Source organism: Camellia sinensis, chromosome 6, assembly GCF_055761805.1.
Source record: "Camellia sinensis isolate YWXY chromosome 6, ASM5576180v1, whole genome shotgun sequence".
Classification (NCBI taxonomy): domain Eukaryota; kingdom Viridiplantae; phylum Streptophyta; class Magnoliopsida; order Ericales; family Theaceae; genus Camellia; species Camellia sinensis.
In genome coordinates, this window is record NC_138966.1 from 113,539,833 (window position 1) to 113,562,944 (window position 23,112).

General features: G+C 33.9%; 1 protein-coding gene and 1 pseudogene across 1 annotated transcript; one reads left to right on the plus strand and one right to left on the minus strand.

The window, feature by feature from the left end:
* Positions 1 to 1,458: 1,458 nt before the first annotated feature.
* LOC114291147 (eukaryotic translation initiation factor 2 (eIF-2) family protein) lies at positions 1,459 to 12,384 on the plus strand. Its single transcript, XM_028235201.2, has 12 exons — positions 1,459 to 1,748; positions 1,946 to 4,706; positions 4,802 to 4,909; positions 4,993 to 5,093; positions 5,218 to 5,308; positions 5,425 to 5,535; positions 5,617 to 5,682; positions 8,642 to 8,701; positions 9,164 to 9,721; positions 11,385 to 11,504; positions 11,660 to 11,779; positions 11,872 to 12,384. The coding sequence occupies exons 2-12, from the start codon at positions 1,995 to 1,997 to the stop codon at positions 11,935 to 11,937; spliced, it is 4,113 nt and encodes a 1,370-aa protein (XP_028091002.2). The 5' UTR covers positions 1,459 to 1,748; positions 1,946 to 1,994; the 3' UTR covers positions 11,938 to 12,384.
* A 1,022-nt stretch (positions 12,385 to 13,406) lies between these two features.
* On the minus strand, positions 13,407 to 22,772 carry LOC114291180 (vacuolar iron transporter homolog 4-like; annotated as a pseudogene).
* Between the last annotated feature and the right edge of the window lie 340 nt (positions 22,773 to 23,112).

Consider the following 23,112-nt stretch of genomic DNA (forward strand, 5'->3'; position numbering starts at 1 on the left):
GTGTTCGATTCTTGTGGTTAGGAGAACGAAATCTCTTTGGGGGATTTCTAGACTTCTAACAGCTAACCATATAATCTGTTCTATGAACTTAAATGCCATGACCTCCTTTCCTCTGTTTTTTGTAAATGCTGTTGTGTATTAGATTGGGAAAAAGGGACGGGGTGTGTGTGTGTGTTTACTGGGCATTCACAACTCATAACGTTTCATGCCAGGTATCGAATAAATGTACAAAGCCAACGAAGAGTCAAAGACATTTGAAGACTTAAGTTTGCCTTAGAGAAAGTTCGAAACCATTTCGCTTATTAGTTTGATTGTGCTTTTATTTATTCTTGGATTGTAATAGTAATAGGACTCGTTTTGTAAATTTAAAATTTGAGACACTGTAATTATTATTTATATTGTAATCCTATGTCTATCTCTGTTTTTCTTATGAGATCTTGCGTCAATACCTTTTAAGATCTGTTAAAAGGATAGTGCGCTACACGAGAAAGCTGGACTTAAAAGGAAGGCTAACTTGACTCCTTCGACGATCTGGGATTTTACTTGGTTATTGGTCATAGGACTCATTAATGCCGTTTCCTAGACTTCTAAACTTAGATAAACCCTGTATTTAATTGTTAATATATTCTCTGATGTTTGCTATTTATGGGGCATCACAATATGTATGTATATTCATATTTATCTTTTGGATTCATTTTTTAGATATATATGTATATAGAAAAACAAGCTAAATGGTGGAGAGGACAATTATGGTTACAGAGAGAAATGAAAGAGAATGAAAGAGAAGTATTGAATTGGGGTCTAACTTCTATATATATATATATATATATATAAATATGATCAATTTTTTGTGGTTTGGTGAAAATAGAGACAAAAAATTATGATTAAATCAGAGAAATTTTAAACTAGAGAAAATTGATCAAAACACAGATAATTTTATGAGCAAAATTTCAACATAGAGAAAATTAGTCAAAACAGAGAAATTTGTGAGCAAACTAGAGAAATTTCAACCCAAATAAATTTCCAAACACAAAGAAAGAAACTAATCTAGTTTGAAATTTTGATTTAGAGAAATTTTTAAACACGGAGAGAGAAAATTTTCAAACAAGAGAAATTTCTCTCCATGTGTTTGAAGCGAAATTTCTCTGGAGCGAAATTTCTCTAAAAAAATGTTGAGAGATCTCAATCACTATAAAAATATTGCATGTTCTTTATTATATAAAATCTTAATAGCATGACCTTAAAAAAAAATTCTCCCTTATAAAACTTATCTTTCAAAATATAATTTAAAATTCAAAACTCATTTCAAAAATTAAACCAAAACGGTTTAAATTAAAAAAAAAACCAATAAAAAATCACCAAAGTGAGGTGGTTCGCAACTGTGGCAGCGGCGGCTGGTGGTTCGAGTGTGAAATTTTGTTCAAAAGAATAATTTGACTAACTAATAAAATCATAATTAAACAAAAAACCGTGTGAATTGAGAATTTTTGGTGGGTGCACATAGAAGCGCTCTTTCTTCCAGTTTTGTCCTCCCAGAGTCCCAATCACTTACCATTCCTATCTGAGCCATTCCTATCTGAGCGCTCTTTCTCTCTGTGTTTTGCCCTCTAAAGCCAATCTGTAACGCAAACCCTATTTACCCTACACATACATATACATATACATATAAACTCACAAACCTATCTCTATATTAGCTTACTCTCTACACACACCTCTTTCCGATCACTTTTCGTCTCCTGATCATCCAGGTGAGTGCTCTCTCCATGCCCAATATGTATAGGTTTTTAGCAAATTAGGGTTGTTGTATATGAATTTGATTTGATTTGATTCTCATCAATCTAATCTCTTATATGAGCACTCATAAATAATAATTATTTATATAATAGATCTAATTCAGTTGATTTAGTTTTGTGTATTCTGATTCTGGTTATTGATTTATTGTTAGGGTTTTCGGAGGATCTATATTTGTCATCTGTCGAAATCTCGAAACCTAGATGGGTCGAAAGAAGCCTACCGCCCGCGATGACGATGGTGGCGGCGCCGCCGCCACTACTGCCGCCCAGGGTGGCGGAGGGAAATCGAAGAAGAAGGCGCCGGTGATTGATGATGATGAGTACTCGGTAGGGACTGAGTTTTCGGAGGAACAAACAGTCGAGGAGGAGAAAGTTGGTGGTGGTGGTGGGAAGAAGAAGGGGAAGAAGGGGAATTCTAAGAATTTACAGCCTAAAGATGACGACTTTGAAGAAAATAATGCTGAGGAGGAGGACGATGTTTCGGCTATACAATTTGCCGGGAAGAAGAAGTCTAAGTCCAAGAAGAGTGGGAATAAGAATTTGTTTAGTGCTTCGAGTTTTGGGTTACTTGAGGATGAGGATAATGATGGGGAGGATGATGATGATGAAAAGTCTGGTGTGTCTCGTGATAAGGATGATGATGTTGTTAGTGATGATGAGGATGAGCCTGTAGCAGCTTTCTCGGGGAAGAAAAAGTCGTCAAAGTCGAAAAAGAGTAATAGTAATTTGTTCAAGGGGTCGGCTTTTGATGCAATCGCTGATGATGAGGATGGGGATGGGGATGGGGATGGGGATGTTGTTGATGATGATGATGATGAACCGGTTATTATTTTTTCAGGGAAGAAGAAACCATCGAAATCAATTAAGAAAAGTAGCGGTAATGTGCATGCATCGTCTAGTTTTGATGCGCTTGATGATGAGAGTGAAAGGATGGATGAAGTTAAAGAGGAAGAGGATGACGAGGTTGCTATTACTTTTTCTGGTAAGAAGAAGAAATCTCCAAAGTCTTCAAAGAAGAGTAGTAGCTTGTTTAGTGCTCCATTTGTCGATGATGAAGAAAATGACGCGGGTGCATCTGTCTCTAAATCTGGTGGTGATGCAACTAATGATGAGTTCAGTATTCAAGATGAAGATGAATCAGTGATTATGTTTTCTGGTAAAAAGAAGCCTTCCAAAAAGAAGAATAATAGTGTTTCCAGTGCACTTGATTCTGGGCTTGGAGATGAATTGGCAGATGTGGTTGAACCTGAACAACCTAATGCGAGTACAAGTAATAAAGAAGCTGATGATTCCAAAAGTAACAAACAGGTTAATGAAGTTGTAGCAGAAACTTCAAAGAACAAAAAGAAGAAAAAGAAGGGTGGAAGAACTGCACAAGAAGAGGATGACCTTGACAAAATTCTTGCAGAGCTTGGTGAAGCACCCCCTATATCAAAACCTGGTCCTGCTCCTCCTCCCCAAGAGGGCAAAGCTGAGATTGAGCCAGAATCAGTTGGTTCGTTGGATGCTACAGTTGAAAAGGAAGCTGTGGAAGAAGGAGGTTTGGAATCTGCTGCTGCGAAGAAGAAGAAGAAGAAGAAAGAAAAAGAGAAAGAAAAGAAGGCGGTAGCAGCAGCAGCAACAGCTGCACCAGCTGCACCAGCAGAGGAAGAAAAACCTCAAGAAACAAAGAATGAAACCAAGGGTAAAGCAACGGATAAAAAAGTCCCAAAGCATGTTAGAGAGATGCAGGAGAGACTTGCCAAGCTTAAGGAACTGGAGGAAAAGAAGAAGAGGGAAGAAGAGGAGAAGTTAAGGAGGGAAGAGGAAGAGCGAAAGCGGCTAGAAGAACTCGAAAGGCAAGCAGAAGAGAAAAAACGCTTGAGAAAAGAGAAGGAAAAGGAGAAGCTTTTAAAGAAGAAACAGGAAGGAAGGCTTTTAACGGGGAAACAGAAGGAAGAAGCAAAGCGATTGGAGGCAATGAGGAATCAAATACTTGCTAATGCCGGAGGTTTGCCTCTCCCTACTGCCGATGGTGTTGGTGCCTCAACAAAACGGCCCAAGTATCAAACGAAGAAGTCAAAGCCACATCATTCTCAAGGAAATGGTATGGCCCCTGCAAAGGATGTCGAAATCACAGAAGCAAAGGAAAACCAGCAGGAGGTTGTTTCGGAGGTTGATTCCATGGAACCGGAGAAGATTGAAGAAGTGGATGCAATGAGTGTGGAGGAGAAAACAGAAGTTGCCGATGTGGTTGAAGAGAATGGAATTGAAGAAGAAGAAGATGAGGATGAATGGGATGCAAAGAGTTGGGATGATGCTGATCTAAAACTGCCGGGTAAAAGTGCATTTGCAGATGAAGAGGCTGACTCTGAGCCTGAACCTGTGGTTAAAAAAGAGGTAAGGAGTGCCCAATCAGCTAGCCGTGATTCAGGCCCTCCTGCTGTGGCTGCAAAGCCAGCAGTTGCTGCCCCAAAAGTCACTGCTGCAAAGCCTACAGGGAAGAAGGAAACACCAAGTTCAGATGCTCAGCCTAACCATAGTGAAATTGATCTCCGATCTCCAATATGCTGCATTATGGGTCATGTCGATACTGGTAAAACCAAGCTGCTTGATTGTATCCGCGGAACTAACGTTCAAGAAGGTGAAGCTGGCGGGATTACTCAACAAATTGGTGCAACATATTTTCCAGCACATAACATACGAGAGAGGACAAAGGAACTGAAAGCTGATGCAAAGCTGAATGTCCCAGGTCTATTGGTTATTGATACCCCTGGACATGAATCGTTCACTAATTTAAGGTCTCGGGGTTCAGGTTTATGTGACATCGCAATTTTGGTCGTTGACATAATGCATGGCCTAGAACCACAGACTATTGAATCACTCAATCTTCTGAAAATGAGGAATACTGAATTTATCGTTGCATTGAATAAGGTGGGGATTACACGGCAATGTTGCCCTTGGTGTACATATCATTTTTGAATATATTCCCATTATGTTTATTTTGTTTCTTTGATTTCAACTTGCAGGTGGACAGACTTTATGGGTGGAAAGTTTGCAAGAACGCACCAATTGTGAAGGCAATGAAGCAGCAAACCAAAGATGTCCAAATGGAATTTAATACGAGGCTGACTCAGGTCTTATATATACCATCCTTTCTCTCAGTATGATTTGTATGTATGGTGGACCTTGTTACAATTGTTTTTCGTGACCGTTTCAGGTTATTACCCAGTTAAAGGAACAAGGGTTAAACACTGAATTATACTATAAAAACAAAGAAATGGGGGAAACTTATAGTATTGTACCTACAAGTGCAATCAGGTATTTCTCATGGACTATTGATCTGTTCTTGTTATGGCTAGTTCAAAGTTTTTCTGCAGCAAATCCAACAAAAACAGATATTTCCTAACCAGTGTCCTGATATTTGGGTTTGTGGTTGCAACAGTGGTGAAGGCATTCCTGATTTGTTGCTATTGCTAGTTCAATGGACTCAGAAGACAATGATTGAGAAACTTACGTACAGTAATGAAGTGCAGGTATAACTAACACCTTCCCACGCCACATCTTCCCTGTGCAATATCTCCTTGGTTTGTTGATTGTAGAGATGTTGGGAATGTGTGATAATTGGTTGTGTTTTGGAACTCTTTTCCAGTGTACAGTTCTGGAGGTTAAGGTTATTGAAGGCCATGGGACAACCATCGATGTGGTGTTAGTTAATGGTGTGCTTCACGAAGGAGATCAAATAGTTGTTTGCGGCATGCAGGCAAGTATTAATTCCTTGTCACTGCCTAAGATTTAAAGCAAAGTTGGTTGTCAATATCTTAGATATGATTTTTATTTTCAGGGACCTATTGTTACCTCAATTCGAGCATTACTGACACCCCATCCAATGAAGGAACTCCGAGTAAAGGTTAGGTTTCCTTTTGGGTTTTCTATGTGCATATCTATGAACTTTCTTTTTTCTTTTTTGAATAGTTTTTGACATTATACTTTAACTACATGTCTCTTCCCAGTAATGATATTATGGGGTGGTTTGGGATGATCTAATAAGTGCACTTTTTGACTTTTTATGAAATATGGGTTGTGTTTGAAGTGATGTGGTAGAGAGGTGATGCGACTTAAATAAGATGATGTAACTTAAATAGGATAGTGACTTTTTGGGTTTTTTAGGGTACCCCAAAAAAGGCCTAAGAAAGATGTATGAAACTATGGATTTAAAAGGAATGTATGAAGAGGAGTTGTTTTGGGAATTGTGTATAGCTACATTGCCACACTTTATAGTGATTATTGCATTTTGGCTTCCCATCTTACTTTGTTGTTGTCTACTGCATAAATTTTTTTATTGTAGAAGTTGTGATGGATGTTAGCATCCATATCTTGTCAATCATGCAGATTTGATTTGATTTCTTGTTCCTGTGGTATATTGACCAATATAATTGTCTGATATCTTTTGACTAACAGAATTACTTTGTTTTTTGGAATTTGGGTTGTGTTTTTTTTAAGATCATGTTGGAATAGATTGTTTTTTAGGCTGACAGATGAGAATTTGGATTTCCAGTTGCATACTTTGGAACCCGGGAAAATTTTAAAGAGTATGAAATGCTTGTGGTGGTACTATAGGAAATGATAAAAGGAAGCCTAGACACATTGTCTCAGTAGGTGCTTGCTCATAATGCATAATGATGTGGAGTAGTTGGATAATCAACCTTTGTGTGTATGCATGTGTCTTGTGTCAATAAGCGAGGTAGGGAGATAAATTGATTGATGAGTAACACAGTCAAATTTGACCTATGGAAAAATTTGACCTATGGTGTCGAATGTTCTTTAGGCTTCTAGTTGTAAATATACATGATGTTGCTTAGGCAAGATGTACAAAGAGAAGAAACAGCGAGGCAAGATGTTGCTTAGGCAGAAATCTTGTAGCATGAACTAGAACCATAAACTTTTTTTCAGTTTAGTTATATAAATCCATAATAATAGGTTATCTTAATGTGGCTGTTAAAATCTTTATGGAATCAAAATTTAGAATGTATAAATGCTATGAAGCACGGGTACGGGTATTGGTACGATATGGGTACATTGATACGGTAAATTTAAAAAAAAAAATAGGGTACGGGTACGGGTACAGCTCGGTACAGTTGTAAAAAAATTTATTTTTTATTTGAAGTAATGCAAAAATTGATTAAATGGTTTAATTTATTAAGATCTGACCTATAATTAACATTTAATGTCAAAAGTAAAGGTATGAATCAAAATTAAATGCCATTATATTAAATAACTTACAAACCATAACTTAATTCTCAAATCATGCTAAGTATAAAATTAAAATTAAAAAAGAATTTTAGTGAAAGGAATTTTATCTCTATAATAGAAGAAAATATTGTTTTGACTAAGGTACGGTGCAGTACGATTTGGGTATATACTAACTAGATATGTTTGAGTACGCCAAAAATTAAGGAGAAAAAATTTGGATATGTGTTTCATATATCTGGTACGTATGCAAAAGTACCATAGGAAGTATCATACGCTCGTAAGCAAGATTTCAAAAAGCAGTGTTACATAACAGTTGCGGTTATTACGTAATGGTTGCGGCAGTAGGCACTACTCGTTGCACCCGCTTTTGCGGTGTGACAAAATTTCACACGTGTAACGGCTATTTCGGTGTTACGTAATGGCCGTAAGGGCCTATTATACACTGTTATACACATTTACAATATTCTGAATAGCTTCCTTTAAAAAAAAAAAAATACAAAATATAGATTATACACATTCTACAATATTTAGTAGCTAAAAAATAATTTTTGTTTGTGTCAATTTTTATTTTTATAATCATTTCATTTAATAATTGTAAACATTTTTTATTTAGTTAGTTCGGTATTGGTTAAAAATAATTTTGTAGATAGTTAAAATCAATTATTCTTAAAAAATAAATAAAAATAAGAGGTACAATATGAATTTATGACATATAAAATCATTAACTATTGAACTAAAATGTAAAAAGCTCATTTTATAGTGATTTAAAAATATAAAATATATTGGATCATACTTAAAAACTAACAAAAATTAATCAAAATCTATTTTAAATATCAATAAATGTGATTATGAAAAAAATTATACGTATCGGGGTAAGGTTTTTTTTTCTAATTTGTGTGAAAAATAAAAAAATTCACGGTTCCAGTTACCTTAACTGTTACAACAACTGCAACCGCTTTTTGAAACTTTGACTCTCAGAGTCTAGTATATAGCTTCATGTCCACCTCTATTTCAACTAGAAAATGTTGTTTCATTAATCATTTGATTGAATGTTAATATGTAAGAGGTTTGGAATCAATAAAATCATATAGCATACACCCATACATTTATACCATGAAGCATGAGTTCTTCAAAAAACATGCCATACTTTTGTAAAGAGAAATACTTATTTTATGTCATATTTAAGTCAAAGATAATAATTTTAAAATCTAAAGGAGAAAAATAGGTATAAATTACATTTTTTTAAAAAAATTTTATCATTGGATCCTAAGTTATTTAATTTAAATTTGTAATGTGTTTCTTGTGTGGTTGTGTTAGGAAGTATTGTGTTGGTGTTGGACATGGCATGTTACCTTTTTAGAAGTATCCGTACTTCTTAGTCCAAATGTAATTTGTTTTCTTGTAAACCTTAAGATCCAGTATGTAGGCGTAATTTTTTTTTAAGAACTTGAAAGGTAAAGCAATTTAGTGAATGATCTTTCCTTTCATCACACAATGGAGACCAAACCTTTTTCTACGTTAGATGTGCTTTTGGTTTTGTCCAGTAATTTTTTCGGTACTATGTTAAGTTCAATTTATCCAATAGTATTTGACCATTAATGGTTGTTCAATTTCAGGGTACTTATCTGCATCATAAAGAAATCAAGGCTGCCCAGGGTATCAAGATTACTGCACAGGTAATGTCAATATTCAACATAAATTTATTTTATTTTACTTCCATTTTGTTTCCTTCTCCACCTGTTTTGGCATAGCATATATTATTTCAAAAATTCAAATGATGTTTCTCAATAGCTATGATATGAAAGGGATAAGATGATAAAAACTCAAATTGTAGAGGCTCACACAAATGAGAAATTTCAGGAGAGTAATACCTCATTTTTGTGTTACCTACTTTTTTGAGAAATTTCATTTCAATGAACCATCTCATCCAGTAACCAGACTTATCATTCTGATACATGTACATGCGCCTCATTGCATACCTATCCATATAGTGCAAAACATAGGTAGACAATCCCAACTAACACTCTTTGGCACGCTCGTATTAGCTTCATTCATGGTGAACATTGTGAATTGTGCTCCTGTTGACAAAATATATTTTTCTTCTCCTTATTGGTATGGTATCTATTTTTTCCTTTTAGGGCCTTGAGCATGCGATTGCAGGCACTGCTCTATATGTGGTGGGGCCTGATGATGATTTAGAAGATATGAAGGAAGCGGCCATGGAAGATATGAAGTCAGTAATGAGCAGGATTGATAAAACTGGTGAGGGAGTCTGTGTTCAGGCCTCTACTCTTGGATCATTGGAAGCGTTGCTGGAGTTCTTGAAATCACCAGCCGTGAAAATACCTGTTAGTGGTATAAGCATAGGCCCTGTACATAAGAAGGATGTCATGAAGGCTAGTGTCATGCTTGAGAAGAAAAAAGAATATGCCACAATCTTGGCCTTTGATGTTAAAGTGACGCCGGAAGCTCGGGAACTTGCGGATGAAGCTGGTGTCAAGATATTCATTGCTGATATTATTTATCACTTGTTTGACCAGTTTAAGGCCTACATTGACAATCTCAAGGAGGAAAAGAAGAAGGAAGCTTCTGAAGAGGCAGTCTTCCCATGTGTTCTCAAGATTATGCCGAATTGCGTTTTTAACAAGAAGGACCCCATTGTTTTGGGGGTTGACATTCTTGAAGGCATTGCTAAGGTAATCATTACCATCATAATCATCATTATTACTGGTTATTTTGTTTTATTCCTTGCATGTTGCGCTATTCCACTTGCAGGAAATTGCCTAATTTTTGCCTTCTGTTTTCATAAGATGAAACTTTAAAGCCTTTATTACATTTAGCAATCCATTAGTTGAGTTTCCAAGAATATTTTGTTACGTAGAGAGGTGCAGGAGTGGGAGTTGGTAGAGTCGATATGGCTCATTAACAAATCGTATGGGATGTCCAATATTGAGAAGGGGGAGAACTTGTTGAGATGGAATCACTCTAGATTGGGTAGCTTTCTTGTGAAATCTTTAATGAGGCTCAAATTGGTTGCCATTTTTCTTTGTTTTCTTTGTTTCCATGGATTGCGATATGGGGGTCCAGGACTTCCCCATTGATGTTTGTGTGTGTGTGTGTTGTACAAACTCATGGTTTGATTCTTACTACTGATAATTGATCTGAAGCAAACGAAGTGGTAGTGAATTGATGTGGTATTATCGTATGTTCAAGCAAAGGCTGAATTGCCCAATCACCTTCTCATCCATTGCCATGTTGTGAGAGAGCTTTGGACTTTGGTGCTCTCTTGGTTCAGGGTGAAGTGGGTTTTTCCCTTTGGAGCAGAGGAGCTTCTTCATTGTTGGCGGGGGTCTCATGTGGGGAAGAGGAGGTGGAAGATGTGAATATTGATTCCTTTTATTTATGTAATTATGTGGATCATCTGGGGGGTGCAGAATCAAATGCCTTTTGATGGTATGGCGGGTCCATTGTTTAGGCTTAAAACTCGTTTATTAGATTTTTGTACAGTTGAGAGTTGGGTATTATCAATCCTTCTCTCAACCAATTCCTAGATTTTGTAGGACTCTTTGATTCTCGATTAAATAAGTGTACTTTTTGACTTTGTACAAAAAATGTGCAGAAAAGTAGAGAGGTGATGTGACCCAATAAAAATAAAAAGATAAACAAGTGTGCTAATATCCAACTTCCCAAACAACCTATTTCCTTCCAGTACTTGGGTGGCATTACCTTAATGCATTTTTATTGAATCTTATTGCTTGACAAAAACCAAACCAAAAACCAAAAACCAAGCCTTAAGTCCCATCAAATGCGGTCGGCTACATGAATCCTTCTTCTCCACGCGGTCCTATCAAAGGTGCTTAACAAAAATAAAATAAAATAAAATAAAATGGTGTTTCATCTTAAAAGCCTTTCCAGTTTGACTATACACTTTATTCTCCTAATTCGTTTTAGTCCTGAATTTATCCTTATAATACAGTTATTTCCCTGAATCTGTTGCCTTAGAAGTTGTTTGCTTGCAATACTCATTTTAGTTAACTTGAATTGTTGTGTAATTCCTAATTTTCAATTTTTTTTTTTTTTTTTGACATGGGATAAGGTGCAGTCTCTCAGTTATGTTGACATGTTTATCTCTTCCCTTCTTAGATATATCAGAAATGTTTTGGTGTTTTGGGCATTGGCTTTGAAGATTCTGTTGTACTGCAAGTTCAGTTATATGTAAAATCATTTGGAAGTTATTGTATATGTACTTCTAGCAACAATTTCAAAATTGCCCCGAAGTTAAAAGAAAAAAACAGATGCAAATTCATTGTCTTCTTTGTGTCAAAAAGCATCTGATACCATGTAAACTGCTTTACACAGGTTGGAACTCCAATTTGTATACCTCAGAGGGAGTTTATTGATATTGGTCGAATCGCATCTATTGAGAATAATCACAAGCCAGTTGATTATGCTAAAAAGGGCCAGAAGGTGGCTATTAAGGTATGAGATCTGTATATCTACATGGTTTTTGACATGTCTGTTATTTTTTTTGGGATTTTTTGTCTGTTTCATGTGTTCAAATCAGTCTGTCATGTCTTAGTTAACACTTGGACAATAAAATTGGGTTCATTGGTAATCTTTTTGTGCTTCTGCAGATAGTTGGTAGCAATCCGGAGGAGCAACAAAAAATGTTTGGCAGGCATTTTGAGATGGAAGATGAGCTCGTCAGTCATATCTCTCGGAGGTCGATTGATATACTTAAAGCTAATTATCGGGTAAGTAGAATTGAATTCTCCACGTGGTTTTGTGTAGCACATGGGGATAGTAAATAACATCTGGTTGCTTACTGCAACTGAAAATTTTGCAGGATGACCTGTCTATTGATGAGTGGAAGCTGGTTGTGAAACTGAAAAACCTCTTCAAGATACAATAAAATTAGTTTTGAACTTTCGACTTATTGGTGAAGAAGTTCATCATTTCAGATATGATCAAGGGCTATCGGAACTGCGCCTGTGTATTGTGAAGAGACTGAGGTTCTTTTTGGGCGGGAATGAGTTGTGTCTTGAACAAGATAGATTGGAAGTGTGACAGGTATTTATGAAGGGATAGTATATGGTAAAATTCATACCCAATTTTGTTTCCCTTTCTTTACAATCACAACAAAGTCAACCTTCCTTGCTATTTGTTTTTTTCTTTTTTTGTGGGTATTTTGTTAAGTTTTATTGCTGTGATCATAAACAAGGTTCTTTGTATGAAAGCAATGCAGTAGTACAAAGATGAGAGTAATATGATATAGCTGTCAGAAGATGGCTTAACATCTGTGTCTTCTAAGCACTTTAACGATTCTTTTCTATACGTTAAGCAATCATTGAATTCTTCATTTTGTTCTGTTTCTTGATTTCATTTTGTCAGTTACCAAGACCTTGCATATTTGACTCCCACCAGTTTTTCTCTATCTTGGCCAACTGATGATGTAGAATTTTGCCTTAAAAAATTCCAGCAGAAGGCTTGGATCCCATTGTTTGGGTGGCTCTTTGTAGTACACACTGCATTTGGTTCAATTTTCTTTAGTTACTTTAGAATTAGTAACATTATAGGAAATGGGGATCAATTTCTTTTTTCATTTTGGAAAGGAAACCTAAGGGTATAAAAGTTCATTGATAATGGTGGTCAGGGATGCTAAATCCCTGTTTTTGGTCTTTTAATTGGGTGAAGCTGGAGTTGCCAAAATCTTGCTTTGTGATCAAATTTTGAAAATGTTAGGGCATTTTTGGGGTGAAAATATTTTTGGATTTACCCTTGATTAAACCATGAAAAAAATTATTAAATAGTCCTAGAATAATGTGATGTTGCCTAGTGCAGCTTATAGTGTTGTTTATAATTTATAATTTGTAAATTTTATTTTGGAAGCTTTGGTGTACCTTTGTTCATAGTTTATAAGGTAGAAACAACTTACATAAGTTGAAAAGGCTGAATATCTAGACACTGGGAAAATGAGTGTAATGCTTATATTTTTTTGATTATCAATTTGTTGCTTGGGAAAAGTTGTACCAAACTGGCCATATATTGCTTATGAGTGTTCTTAATAAATGGGGAACTGTAAAATAAATCAGGTGGTCTTCTTTGTCTTTCAACTACTTAACAAAGATAGATCAATATTGTCCTAGTTTTCGCTACATTATTGATTTGGAGGGGATAGTATCGCATGGTAAGATTATTGAATAATTACCTTTGAAACATATATCTCTTTTCTTTTCTTTGGATATCATGCTCCAAATCCAATATCCAAATGACCATGATAAAACTAACAACGCTAAATATATAATAAAAAAAATTAAAAAATTATCCAAAAAGTAAACTAATGAATTACATTCATTAAGAGTGTGGTTCATATTTTATTAATATTAGATCGTACACCTCACTTTTGTAGTTGATTTTGAGATAAATATTTGTGGTATATAGCATTTTGGAGAAACTAAACATACAAGATTTCATTACAGCCCACTTGAACTAATAAGCGTTGTCAATCCAAAGACTATGGCCATAGCTAATCACCCTCCAACTAAGACTTCCACAATAGACATAGCTGGTGGTGCCCTCCCTAACACAGTCCAACCATGCAAACACCACCAAACCCATGCTCACTACTCCAACCACCAACCCCTACTCTCACCTTGTACTCTCTTACAATTGATGCTTCTAGTGATGGCACCATTGCCCCCACTGAAAATGCGAAAGCCGAAGCTGCAGCCGCCTGCATTAGACTTGATCCTCCCTCATTTTTTTCTTCTCACTGCCTCCTCTTTTCTTGCCCCTCTTCATTTGAGCCACTTCTATGTCAAGTTGAGAGTAAACGGAGACAAACTCTCTGATGACAATGCTACAAGCACCGGCCACTAAACCGGCAAAGCCGGTTAAGATAATGGCCTTAATGTCTTGTTTGATAGCTCCAACACCCATCATTAAAGAGGCAGTGAAGACCAACCCGTTGTTGGCTCCTAGGAGCGTTGGGCAGAGCCATTGGGACCTTTTAATTTTTTTTTTTTTCTGGTTCTAGGTGGTTTGTTGCTCAAGATCAAGAATGAGGGTTGAGATGTTGGAGTTATGAAGAGATGTTTTGTTGGAAGCCATGAATGTAAAAGGAAGGCAATCATGAGAGTTGATGAGGAAGAAGATGATGAGGAAGAAGAAGAGATATGGAGGTGTGTGGTGGACACACTCTTTGAAGGTGGTGGGTTTTTTTTTTTCTTTCTTTTTTTTAAAAAATAATAAGTAGAGAATTCTATTGAGGTGGGGCTTGGCCACTAATGCAAACAGATATGGTAATGATATAAACATAATTTTTTTTTTTTACAAAATTTCGATATTGAATGAAGTGTCTTTGAGAGTTTCTATATTCGCACACCAAAAATATTCAATTGACACACTTAGTATGGATATATATTTTTAGTTACAATTTTATCCCATAATCAAATTAATCTTTTGGACAATACTCTAAAATCTATCAACTTTGCTCCATTATATGGAAAAAGATTATAAGTCTTTGTAAATTAAGTGACTTAAAAGCCCAATGTACCTTAATTGTAATTGAATTAAGCCCTAGCACGTTCTATATATGTTTTTGAGAGCTTATAAGGGGAGGTCGAATTCCAAATCCTCTCTCTCTCTCTCTCTCGTATACCTATTGCCAAAAAATGGACATCACTTAGAGGCACATGTGGATACATACTCATATATGGTTCAAAACAATTGGTCACCTCTTAGGCTGTGTTTAAATTTATTTGTTGGCTTGATAAAATTGGTCATCCATTAAAGTTATGTTTAAATCTATTTATTTGGCTCGATAAAAGTTCGTTCAAAATTTGTTTATGTAAACAAACAAAACTTGAGCATATTTTGAATATTGTAAAATTTTTTTAGCTCAAATTGAACTCAGCTTAAAAAAAAATATATACATTACAAAAAATCAAACTATTCAAACTTAATTCATAGTCATCTCAAATAAAGTTTACTTGAGATCATTTCAAAAAATAAACAAATTAACAATCGGCTACGTTTATAGCCTTGTTAATCAAAATTGAGAAATGTGAGCCCCATAAAACCCATACCTACGAAACTGATAAAAAAAGAATGGATTGCTGAAGAGGGAAAGCACAAAAAGTAGTGAGAGAGGAAGGGTTGGAAAGGAGATAATATAAGTGAATTGTCTTTATTCAATCCAAATACAATTGTTGGGTTGGGCATGCCTCTATTCTCCTACTTTTTTTCTCTCAACTTTCTACTGAAATATATATTGGAAGTTGAGGACTCCCACTTATGCCTTTTATGGTTATGGTGCTACTCTTCTTTAATGGAGTAATTACAATGACAAATGTATTAATGCTACCTTCAACTTTCTTTGAAAGGTTCTCCATTTGATGTTCTTCTTCCTGAAGGTAGGAGTTGCATTTGGTTTTGACTCACCCTTAAAAGTGGATAAAATATCAATAAGTTCTAATAGTTAGACTTAATTCTCATCAAGTCTTATTGAAAATAAATTCTAATAAAATTGTCGTTAAAAACAATTTTTTGTAACGATTTTTTTGCATATGTCGTTAAAAATTGACAACTAATAACTTTTTTTTGTTATGATTTTTATAAATTGTTGCTAAAACTTACAATTAACGACTTTTTTATGACAATTTTCAAACTATAGTTAAAAATTAAAAATTAGTGATTTGTTTTGTAACAATTTTTTAAAGTGTCGCTAAAAATTAACAATTAATAACATTTTTTAATAGTGTTTGATAAAAACGCCATTAATTATGATATGACTTATTAGATAAGAAGTCCACCTATTAAGACCTATGCATAAGTCTCCCTAAAATTATCTACATGTTTCTTTTTTTTTCCTTTTTTCAATTTTTTTAAAAAGAAAACTAAATTAAGCATGTGTGGGAGTGATTTCTGCACAAATGGAATTGGAGCTCTGCAATTTGTAAAAGAAATCCAGGAAATGTAATATGCACACTTGAGTGCATTGTTAATGCTATCCGACCGAGTGTTTGCCTGGACAAGTAGCTCAAATGGTCAAGTCAATGATCAGACAAAAATGTAGAAAATTAGAGTTCAAAGTGTATTCTCCTTAAACAAGGACGATAATTTTATTTTTATTTTTTTGGGAGTGTATAGTGCTTGTTTCCCTAAAAAATGATGAGGTTTTACTCTTTTTTATAAAGTCCCGCTCTCTTGCCCTCCGAGAATCATTTGAGAATAACTTACATGTGTCATCATTCCTTAATAAGAGAGATCACCATTTTGTTATGTGAAATATTCACAAAGCAATCCGTTATCTTATATAATAGAACATTCTCATATTAATCTCATAAAATCTTTGAGACTATATATGACACGTAACTCTAGACGAGTAAGTCTTATCCAATTTGCCAAGCACCTTAACTTAACTAATATCTGCTTAGGTTTTGCTCGAATTGCCATTAGCCTTGTTAGGTAAAGGGCTCACCTCAATCCTAGCTAACCCACATCAACTTGCCTCAATCCAGCCCCTAATCTAGGGCTCGCCCGCTTCCACTCCGAGGGTCTTAATGGCTCGGCCCATGGTCATCACCTGCTTGGCTTAGTCTAGCCTTGCTACCTCAATTTTGTCCCTATGTAGTATGCATATGTTTACCAAACGACAAGTTTTATAAAAATGAACAACAATATAGACTCATAATTAGGTTAAGTTTGGGAAGACTAAATAAGTGTACTTTTTGACTTTTCTTGTATTATGTGTAGAAAAAGTAGAGAGGAGATGTTGATTGATGTAACCCAAAAAAGATAAAAAGATGAAATAAGTGCACTTTTTTAGTTTAGCCAAACTTGGCTTTAGTGTACATAAAAAATATTTAGAATAATAATATATAATTTAAATTTATTATATATTACTGAATTTAAATCACAAATCATTTTTCTAAATTCGTAACCTTATTGTGATGAAATCGTTTAGGGTACCTGAAGAGAAAAAACTTTAAATGTCTAACATTGTTGCAACAATGTCACTAGGGAATGGTGATAAAGTCCCATTTTTCAAATGGAAACTTGGATGTCAAAAATATTTGTTTTTGTTTTCCATTGCCCAAAAATGAAAGAGAAGAAGATATTTGGGGTCCGAGAACATTCTTTGTTTGGTTTGGTTTTTAAAATTAGTTTTAAGGAAAAAAAATTGATAAAAAATAAAAATAATAAAAAACACTCATCATTTTTATATAGTTTTATATCTTTTTTTTTTCTTTTTTTTCTTCGGGTGGGGGGATAAATAATTTTTAAAAATAAAAAAATCTTTTTTTTAGATGGGCAAAAAAAAAAAAAACTTTTCAATATTTACTTTCGTCAAACTATAAAAAAAAAAAAAAAACTTTTAATATTTACTTTAGCCAAACTAGTATTTAAAAAAAAAAAATTTAATAATTTCAGAATATCAAATCAAACATAGCCTTATTTCTTTAATAGTTCTTATCATAGTCGTTATTAATTATAGTTATTCAATTTGGTTTTGAGGTCTCATTTTTTCCCCCCCTTCTTCTTTCTAGAAGAGATGTAAGATTTCAAATTCTATTTTTTTTTTCAACTTAATCAATCATTATTTTTAATTAAAGTAAAGTTTAAGGTTTCACTTTTTCTTCCTTTCGAAATGATGAGTCTCGATCAAGTGAGACTTCAAATCTCATTTTTATTGAGTTGATTGATCATAATTAGATGAGTGAATTCTTTTCCTTTCACCCTATTATGTGGTATTATTCATGTGATGTTCTTAACTAATGATGTAATGAAAAATTTTACCCGTGGAATATTATTGACCTGCATTTATTAGGTAATTGACAAAATAATAAATGACTCACTTAATACATTTTATAATTCTTATTTGTCAAGAGCACTATATAGACAATGTTGATATTCCAAAATTACTTCATAATTTTTCTTCACCCACCACTTTCAGGATGAAACAAGTTTTTAAATGGCCCAAATTGATTTCAAGGTGTGAAGTTGGGGTGACCAAATGTAGGACCTTCAATTTACATTTGATTTGTTCTCCTTTATTTTGGACCAAATGGCATAGTCTAATACAAATGGGGCAAAGGGGTTTTAATCGTTATTAGCCCAAGAACTTTGCAGACTTTCTTATTTGATAACGGGGGTTGGGTTGGGTTGGGTTGGGTTGGGTTACTTGATTGATTGATTTTCTTTTTATAAATAAATTTGATGAATATATATCTAACCGAATTAAGATATATGGATCTTGACAATATAATTTGATCAAGTCAAAGTGAATGAGATTTGCTCGATGTACCAAGCACGTTAGGCCCACTAATAGCACAATCGAAAATGGAAAAAAAGTGCATCATTTATTTAACCCTAACACTATATTGGAGTTCTGTCTCATTCTCTTTCCCCTCTCTCCACTCTTTGATAAAGTGTTTATTATCATATGTTAACTTCAAGCATTGAAAGAGTTTTAAATAAAAAATAAAAAACTACTGAACATGGTCATTAAAAGAGTGATAAGGTTAAAGGTGCCAAGACACCAGATCCTCTTTCTAGGGTTTCTTTTATTCTTCTGTCTCAATTCAATTCTAATTATTAAAATATGTCTTGAAATTCATATATGTTGACATTTCACGCAATCAAATTGTGAGAGATTATTGGGTCGAAATCCAAAGACCCATTTTCTGGACCGAAAGTTCCTCCTATTTCCAAGTCATCAACTTCAGCTAGTGGAGGATCTTGAGCTGGGTTTGTCATAGATAAGTTTGGGTATTTCATAGACGACGCCAATAATTGTGAGGAGTGGTTTTATAATACTCTTTCACTTCAAACAAGTCTTTGAAAGATTCTCGCTTCAATACTTGAAACAGGAAAATATTCCAGTCGGCGGTGTCCGAATTAGCACTCTAACGAGCAATTTAGTCCTTTGGAAGAGGAAGCAATGATTATATTTGTCGAAATGCAAGTTCTTAGAGCATATCTTCTCCTTCACTATCACCTCCCTTTTATAGAAATATTTCCCTAAATATTTCCTCTTGTACCTTATGATTATTACCATGTCAGAGCCCATCTCCGTATTATACTTCTGGAAATGGACAGCTTGGGCACACTTAAAGTGGATTATCATGCCGGCTTTCCTTGTATACTCGGCCCCAACGCACTGACTCTGTATCTTGTACTCGGCATGTTCTTCAGCCTATTTGAATTTATTCGGCAATGATTTGTTTGAGCCTAGTAAGTTTCGGCTGAATTTGGCCTATCAAAGATGGACTTGGATGTGCCCTATTTACTGATTAAGAAGTCCATTTATTTGGCTTCCACACAAATAATTAATTAAGTGTGCATTAAAACAATTTAAGGACAGTAAATCTTAAAAGTTGGGTACTAAGCCAACTTAAAGTTGGCAACCCCGAATTAATTGAACAAAAAATAAAAAAAGGGTTAATTATACTTTCTATTCCTAAATTATAGCTAGATTATCTACTTAATCCTTGGACTATCGATTAAGGTCAAGTTTGGGAAGACTAAAAAAGTGCACTTTTTGTCTTTTTGGACTAAAAAATTGAGGTTGAAAATATGGATGTTTGGGTTAACTTTTTGACTTTTTATTGAAAAATGTGTAATAAAAAATTGTAAAAATTGATTTGTAGGGAAAATTTTGAATTGGGAGTTGTGCAGCCATAATTGTTGACTTTTGGTGAATAGTGTTAACTTTTTAACTTTTTGAGTAACTTTTTAGCTTTTTGGCTTTTTTGGATCTTCCCAAACTTGCCCTAAGTCTATTCAGTCCTTAAAATATATAAATTAAAGTCCATTTAGTCCATAAATTATGGATTGAATCTATTAAGTCCCAAAAGTATTTAATTGAAACCTATTTAATCCCTAAAGGCATTACAAAATAAAATATATGTGTACAAGTATTATATATTAGTAAATGATCTTACCTAATTAAGACTTTATTATAGAAAAATTTGAAATTTTAATTTTTCCTTTAAAAAGTGTTTTAATTAGTTGTGTGTTTAATTAATATTAGAGTCCGACTTCTCACTCTTGTCAATAAAATTATATTGTATTAGATATACTGAAGAAGTAGAATTAAATAATTTAAATAATAACACTTCGCAACAAATAATAATAAAACAAAATAATATATTGATTAAGTTATAAAAAGAACTTAGCGAAAAACTTAAAAATAATCAATTATAAATTATAAACGAAATCTAACATATAATACTAGATGAAGTCAAGCATGTAGCCATTTTAGAAGATAAATAAAAAAATACTATAGATAATTAGCTTTACCCTTATAAAGGAAATTTATCGTAAGAACTGACGCTCACTTTTCAAAAACAGAATAAAAATTAAGATTTTTTTGAAATAAAATTTTAACTAGATATTTTTTTTAATACTAACTTATAATAATTATGGGTTTATATTTCAATTTTATAATATTTGTAGGGACTAAATAGGTTGTAATTAAATATTTTAGAAAATTAATAGATTTAATCGATAGTTAAGATATTAAATAGACTTTGATTTATATAATTTAGAGACTTAATAGATTTAGTCGATAATTTATAGATTAAATAAATAATTTAAAAGTAATTGAAGAATATAAAGTGTAATAAACCTTAAAATAAATTAACGGCATTGTTATTAACACTATTATTTTTGCTTTTGCATATTATATTTTGTTTTTCTAATAAACACAGTATGAATTACCAATAAGTTGAATGCAAGATTTTTTTTTAAATTTTAAAATATCGCTCTTAAATTAACTTCATTAACCCGTTACATGTCAATTATTAATTTGTTTCGAAATCAATTAAATAAGACCTAATTACTTGTCATATCAGTGTGAATAAATTCAATGATAATATTTTAAATATTTTTAACATTACTCAAAATGCAGATAATAATGTTCTAAAATAAAATATTAAAAATATAAAATAATATTATATAAAGTAATAAATTTCATAATTTTATAATTTTTTTTGTACTAATTGAAGTGTCATATAATAATGGAAAAATTAATTTAAGATCCCTCTTTCATTTTTGGTTTTTTTTTTCCAGGTCCCTCGTATTAAGATTTTATAGCATAAATGGCATCTAATATTTTCATAATGTCCAAGGTCCCTCAAGTTGATCCAGAGAAAATTGATTCAGAGAAAATTGATTCAGAGAAATTTCATCCAAAGAAATTTTGTCCAGAGAAATTCTAGACTTCCAAAGAATTTCTCTAGGTTCAACCCAGAGAAAATTCAAATTTCTTTGGGTTCAGTTTGACCAATTTTCAAACCAGAGAAAATTGATAAATTTTGGACTTCCCAAACCCAGAGAAAATTGACTTCACCAATTTTACTCAGTTAAAGGCAGAAAAAATTAAACAAATTTCTCTGAGTTTGTTTTATTGAAATTTCACTGAGTGTGCCAAACAAACAAACAGTATCAATACATACATATAACTTCATCAATTTTACTCACTTAAAGGCAGAGAAAATTGCACAAATTTCTCTGAGTTTTTTTTATTGAAATTTCACTAAGTTGTCTCAATAAATTTCAGTGAGTGTACCAAAACAAACAAATAGTATCAATACATATATATATACACATATGACTTCACCAATTTTACTTAGTTAAAGGCAGAGAAAATTAAACAAATTTCTCTGAGCTTGTTTTTTTGAAATTTCGCTGAGTTGTCTCAGTAAATTTCACTGAGTGTATCAAACAAACAAAAACACAAACAGTATAATATATGTATACATACATATATGACTTCACCAATTTTACTCAGTTAAACTTCACTGAGTTTTAAATCAGTGGAGAGAGAGAGAGAAAGAGATAAATTCCATAATGTTTTCTTCTTGCATTTTTAGGAACTCCAACTTCCTCCTTTCCGAAACAGAATCTTTAGATGGCAAAGCAATCACCTCCACAGTGTCCACCACCTCATCTGGCAGTAAGGACAACGTAGCTTGAACAGCTTCCTCTGATTTCACTTTACCTGAAACAGTGAAGGCTCTGCAGAGAAAATCAGATCCCAAAATAATAACAATAATTTAGATGCCATTCAAAATCTTCACAAATATATATAATCAAGTCAATCAACAAGTTACCTAGAAAGAATCAACAGAGAAGATGGCACCAAATAGTTGAGAGACAAGTCAAGCCAGTCACATAACTGCAAGAACGGAAGACCAGATGGTTTGAGCTTGTGTTCTTTTACTGTTGCTGAAGCAATGGATTCAACAATCTGTTCATCAGAGAAGCTTCGGTCCGAACTAGGGTTTTAGACGTCATTTTTGGGTGAGAATGAGAGAGGGGTTTTTAGTGCGCAAAGAAAGAGGAGAGAGTTGGATCTTGGAGTGTCTGGTTTCGATCGACTTTGCCCATCTCTTCTCTCTAGGGTTTCGGAGAGAGAGAGAGAGGAAGTGCTGCTTTGGAGTAGAGGAGGAAAGACAAAGAATCAAATTTCTCCGATATATGTTTAGGGACCTTAGACATCAAAAAATAATTTTGTGGATCTCTTCCATTACGAAAAGTGTGAAAGGGACCCTAGATTAATTTTCCCTTCATTTTTTATGATAAAAGAGATATGCAATATTATTTTATGATGTCTAAAATCCCTTAACCGTACCCTCATATATCACAGAGAATTCACTCCCTCTTCCTCTTCTTCTTTCTCTTTTTACCCAACAATTTCTTCTTCCCTCTCTTCGATTCATTGACCTGGCCTCCGTTCATCCATCTCTCTCTCTCTCTCTCTCTCTCTCTCTCTCTCTCTCTCTTTGATTCAATCAAAGTGAAAAACCCATTTAATGCCCATTGTTATGTAGGACAGCTTTGCAAGTAGGATTCAGAACCGAATCAGTGCTGAATAACCCTTCGAATCGGTGCTGAAATGGCAAAAGGTCATGGTGAGGGAGGTGATGATCACATGCCAAATAGACATGTAAAAGTGGAAAAGAAGGTGGGTGGGAAGTCAGTGCCATTGGTTGGAAAGAACTCTTCTAGTCACTCTCACATTGTGGCTCTACCTAGTGTACATCATGAAGATACGAAATTTCAGAATCAGATGAATTCT

Bases quoted from the DNA above. Each gene is read 5' to 3' on its own strand.
- LOC114291147 (XM_028235201.2), top strand. From the start codon at position 1,995: ATGGGTCGAAAGAAGCCTACCGCCCGCGATGACGATGGTGGCGGCGCC. The intron at 5,094-5,217 runs GTATTTCTCATG...TGGTTGCAACAG, and splicing joins GTACCTACAAGTGCAATCAG to TGGTGAAGGCATTCCTGATT. The intron at 5,683-8,641 runs GTTAGGTTTCCT...GTTCAATTTCAG, and splicing joins TGAAGGAACTCCGAGTAAAG to GGTACTTATCTGCATCATAA.